Source organism: Ailuropoda melanoleuca, chromosome 13, assembly GCF_002007445.2.
Source record: "Ailuropoda melanoleuca isolate Jingjing chromosome 13, ASM200744v2, whole genome shotgun sequence".
NCBI classification, from domain to species: Eukaryota; Metazoa; Chordata; class Mammalia; order Carnivora; family Ursidae; genus Ailuropoda; species Ailuropoda melanoleuca.
Window position 1 is genome coordinate 8,586,824 of NC_048230.1, and position 5,278 is coordinate 8,592,101.

Here is a 5,278-nt window from a genome sequence, read left to right on the forward strand (position 1 = left end):
GACAACCCACTACTCGGACAGAGCCTGCACCTCGCATGCCAGCCCTGAATTCAGATGGAAGGCGGGCCGGGGTCAATCATGCCTTCTCTCTGATTTCCTAATATCGTCCCCAGGGCAGGGCAATGGCTCAGCAGATGTGCCATTCCACCCTGTGATTCATTCAGAACTGAGTCCTGCTTGTCACCCACTCACTTTCTTTCTATTCCTGTCTACTCCTATAAAAGGCAGGCAGAGCCACCAGAGGGGCAGAGAGGCTGAGACCAGCCCAGAAACCTCCAGCTGCCACACGCAAGCTCCCTGCTCCCCGCCAACATGAATGTCTCCACCGCACTTCTCTGCCTGCTGCTTACAGCCATGGCCTTCAGCCTCCAGGTGCTCGCCCAGCCAGGTACGCCCCTCTCTCCTTCCCTTCGAAGCCCATCACCACATCTCCGGCCTCTCATGGGTCACCGGGGCAGAAGGATCACCCACCGCCTCCCGTTAGTGACTGCTTTCCGAGATCGGGGAAGTCAGAGAAGGACGAGGACTGAGCCTGGATCACAGGATTGCTCCCGGGAACTCCAGCAGTGGACCCAAATCCAGTCCCCCCAGGACTCCAGTTTACGATCACCCCCTCAGGGCAGTTCCTGCCCCTGCTCCTTGTAGCAGTGTTTGGGGGAACTGGGGTGATCAAAAAGAGGGGGCCTCTGGTGGAGGGTGTGCAGGGTATTTCCAGATGTGGTGGAGGGGAAAGGAGGAGACCCCGCATCTGGCCTGTGCTTCATTCTGCCCAGCATCCAGAGACAGGGCTGCGCAGAGGCAGCGGGGATCTGGGAAACTCATGACCAGGCGTGGATTGCTCAGAGCCTAGAGGGGGACCCATAGCGGCAGTGCCCCTGACCTGAGGAATTGGACTATTCTATGAGCCCCTCCTAACAACACCCAGAGCTGTCGCCAGTTCCTCTGCCCCTCTCAGTTGGCAGTGGTACCCTTCCATCGTTCAGTCCGTGCCAGTGCGCCTGAGAGTTTCAGGACGTAGACCCAGGACTTAGGGGGGCAGCTTCCCTTTCCTTTGACTCTCCTCCTTACTGTTCCCCACCTTAAAAATACAAAGTCCCAGCACACACCCTCAATAGCCTTTGTTGTTGTTTGAACAGACGGGATTAGCATCTCGACCACCTGCTGCTATGGATTTACCGCTAAGAAGATCCCCACGCAGAAGCTGAAGAGCTACAGAAGAATCACCAGCAGCTATTGTCCCAGGGAAGCCGTGATGTGAGTGATCCCATGACCACCCACACTCACCCCCCCCTTTTTTAAAAAAGATTTTATCTATTTATTTGAGGCAGAGAGAGCACAAGCAGGGGGGAGGGGCAGCGGGAGAGAGAGAGAGAGAGAGAGAGAAGCAGACTCCCTGCTGAGCAGAGAGTCCAATGTGGGGCTTGATCCCAGGACCCTGAGATCATAACCTGAGCTGAAGGCAGATGCTTAATCGACTGAGCCACCCAGGTGCACTCAACCCTTGACCTTGAGTTCTGCTCCCAGGCAGTGGATAGGGTTATTATAAGACTGAGTTGGAATTTAACCACTAGATGCTTAGACCAGCTCGAATCCAATCCCAGAAATTTTTTATGGGAAAAGTGAATTCGAGAAAATAGAGACTTCCCATTCCCAGCTCGCTGTCCAGATGTTGGTTCCAATGTCAGTTCCTTCTTCCAGGAGACAAGATGGTTCCACCCGGGGCCAGCCAAAGTAGCTGCTTCCCCTGAGGTTCCTTCCTTCCTCGTCTGTCACCCCAGGCTAAAGGGCCAGGCAGGTTTCCCATAGAATGGGTTACACTCCCAGGTTGAATCTTCAATATACTCTGTCTGACTGTCCTCTGTTCCCACAGCTTCAAGACCAAACTGGCCAAGGAGGTCTGTGCTGACCCCAAGCAGAAGTGGGTCCGGAATCTCATGGAGTACCTGGACAAGAAAACCCAAACCCCAAAGCTGTGAACACTCATGCCCACAGTGAAGCCAAGCCAATACCCAGGAGACAATTAATTTATATTCCCTATCTTTTCCAACACACCTGAGATTATTCTATTACAGTTCTAAGGAATATGAGATTTGTGCAATAATGTGAATTATAGTTTTTCTTCAGTAATGCTTTATGTCCTCTAAGTTGTTAATTTTTTTTAAAGATTTCATTTATTTATTTGACAGAGATAGAGACAGCCAGCGAGAAAGGGAACACAAGCAGGGGGAGTGGGAGAGGAAGAAGCAGGCTCATAGCGGAGGAGCCTGACGTGACTCGATCCCATAACGCCGGGATCACGCCCTGAGCCGAAGGCAGACGCTTAACCGCTGTGCCACCCAGGCACCCCTAAGTTGTTAATTTTTTAATTTAATGTGTTCTGGAATTGGATGTGCTTTAAATGTAAACCCTTGGACACATCACATCACTTCAGCCCCCTGAAACCTGTAAGATGCTCCTTTTCTCTCTACCTCACTGTAGTATTGTGAAGATCCTTGCATGAATCAATGCAAATATACATATATTTAATTTTTAAGAGGGGGATGTCCCTATAAAACCATAATATTATTATAGAACTGAATATTTTTACATGTACAACCCTTGAATTTTCACACAAAATATATTTTTGGATAAAACTTGACTTTGATGCCTTTTTAAAGGACAAGATAAAGCTGGTGGGAGTATCAGGGAGAGGAGGGCCGGTTTCCGAAGGTGGGGCTTGTGTTCCGGGGGAATGGGCATATGGTGGATTCTGGCTTGCCCCCAGGCTGGGCTCACCTGCATGGCAAGGAGAGCCTGGTTGGCTGGAGCCAGGTGTAGCCAGCTCTGCAGCTCTAGCTGACATCAGCTCCAGCCATTTGTCCAAATACCTTCTTCCTTTCCAAACTCATTTCCTTTCTCACCATCCCACACCCTACCCCATAGCCTCTTCCCTCAGCTGTTGCGTCAGTCTTGTGGCTGGCTGGTTTTCTTTCTTCTAACCCTTGAATTCAGAATAATACAAGTATCACCTGCATTGAGGAACCAGGGAGGGAATCAACAGATGACCTCAGAAGTTCCCTTCCACATCTGGGAACCACATGTCTTAATGATTTCTATCTCTACAGGTTGAGGAAGCACAAGGAGGGTAGGAAGAAGGTATGGAGGGTATGAGCAAGGAGGATATGGCCAGGCAGCATACTGGCAAACCCTTGATAACTTCAAGCTGAGCTTCTTAGAGAGAGAGGGGTTGCATCAAAACTCTAATAGAAGTTTCAAGGTGTCAGGAGAAATCAGACACTGTGGTGGCAAGTGGACAATTCATTGGTGACTATTTGCTGTCATCGTGGATGCTCAGGCCAGGTCCAACAGCCCTTGCTGCCCCTTCTCCATCCCAACAGTCCTCATCCCCAAACATCAGTAAGGAGCGTAATCTCAAATGCTAGTGGGGAACAACAGTAGGCCGACAAGGCGTAGGAGGGAAATAGATCGTATAGTGCAACGAAACACTGCAAGCCCTGTGCTGCGGGCAGATATCAGGAGTAGGACGGGCAAGAAGAAATGGCTTCCATGTGCCCAGGGCCGAAAAGGATCTGATCACACTCTCTTTGTCAAGCTTACCTTTTCATTCTCAAGGAATTCTGAACTCATTTGTCCTCACTGGGCCTCTTTGGACACAGAGCATTAAAGAGAAATTCCAAACCACAACCAGGAACAGAAGCTGGTACGTAACTGGGCATGGAGTTTAATGGGATGCAAAAATCAGACTGGGTGCACCACTAATGTGCCTAGTAAATTAGGGCAAGTTACTTTTCCTCACTGGGGCCCCATCCATGGAGATTTGGGGAGATCAATGGCTTGCATAGTGGCATCAACATCCCTTAAACATTAATAAAAATGTAGATTTCCAGGTACCATCACCAAAGATTCTAATACAGAGTGTTGGGTGGTCAAGGTGCCCCTTCCAACTTTTTAACTGGTTCCCAGCCCTGTCTGCAGAAGACTGAAGGGTACACCCTGATGTCCTCTTTCAGATCAGTGTGGTCTCTGGGCTTGACCTGCGCTTCTGGCTTAGACATGAAGAGTGCCTTTGGTCTGAACTTTACCACCTCCTACACTTGGCTGTCAGGCATGCACCAGCCTTGAAATAGCTGAAGTTGTAAATGCCCACCACATGTTCACGTGTTGTTCTGCATTTTCCAGCCTACATTGCATTTATTTAGAGCCATGTGACTGGATTCTAACCAACTGGGTAAGGACCAAGATGATGCAAGCCCCTTCCCCAAAAACAGCTCATATTTCTGGGCTTCTCTTCCTCCGTCATGCTGACCTTGGAGGCAACGTGCTCCAAAAATCTCAGCTTTCAGATGGAGGCAACCCATGTCCTTAAACCACTGGAGGAGAGCCACTTGGCCTACCCTGCTCTGTGACAGGCAAAAGAAATAATTCTTTGTTAGGTTAGGCCACTGAAGTTCGGAGCTTATCTTAACCCCAATTAATAGAGGAATTGGTACAATGATCGTGTATTGCTAGTAGAAACCTAAAATGTGTAGCATTGACTCGACATTTGGCAGCAGGCAGTGAGACAGCTATCTCAGGTGGAAAGGATGGCGAACCTTGTTACAAAGTGTCAAAGCTGTCAGGTTCTCTCTGCTGAAATTATAGCTCCAAGGAGAGAGTTTTTAAAATATGCATTAGTAATGCATTGGTTGGTTTTGTCTTCATCGGTCAGGGTATTGAGAGAAGGACATGAACTAGGGAAAGCATTGACTTGTTTTAAAGAAAAAATGAAATGGAATACAGCCCACAAATTCAGAATCTTACATTGTTGGAAAAGTCATCTGTTCATAGATCCCAAACATTAAGAGAAGGTTTAATTTAAGAAAAAAAAAAGGTAAAAAGATTTCAGTAATAAAAATCCAAGAAAAAAAAACAACAACTTTGAGTTGGATGAAGTGACTGAGGGCAAAAATCAGATTGAAGTTGTCGCCTTGCCATTTCAAGCCTCATTAAGAGGAAGGGGGAGAGAGGAAAAGGCAGAAAAATAATTTGAGAAGTATATTTAGAAAGAAACAGGCTGTGGCTATTGGCAGATGGAATTGGCTGAGTGGAAAGAGATCAGAAGCCTGCTACGTTCTCAAGAGAACTAGATTATATTGCCAATAAAACCATGAATGAGCCTGTGCTGAAAACAAGAAGCCATTGACTGTTCGAAATGAAAAAAAATTTCAAGCTCTACAGTGTAGCAAGTCATCTTCCAAGAGTGCAGAGCCCCCTAGGGGAATATGCCCCTTCCATACCC

General features: G+C 48.0%; 1 protein-coding gene across 1 annotated transcript; it reads left to right on the forward strand.

Moving 5' to 3' along the window:
• Positions 1–210: 210 nt before the first annotated feature.
• Positions 211–2,259, forward strand: LOC100474600 (C-C motif chemokine 7). The gene is made up of 3 exons (XM_002912355.4): positions 211–388; positions 1,137–1,254; positions 1,871–2,259. The coding sequence occupies exons 1-3, from the start codon at positions 313–315 to the stop codon at positions 1,974–1,976; spliced, it is 300 nt and encodes a 99-aa protein (XP_002912401.1). The 5' UTR covers positions 211–312; the 3' UTR covers positions 1,977–2,259.
• Positions 2,260–5,278: the final 3,019 nt, after the last annotated feature.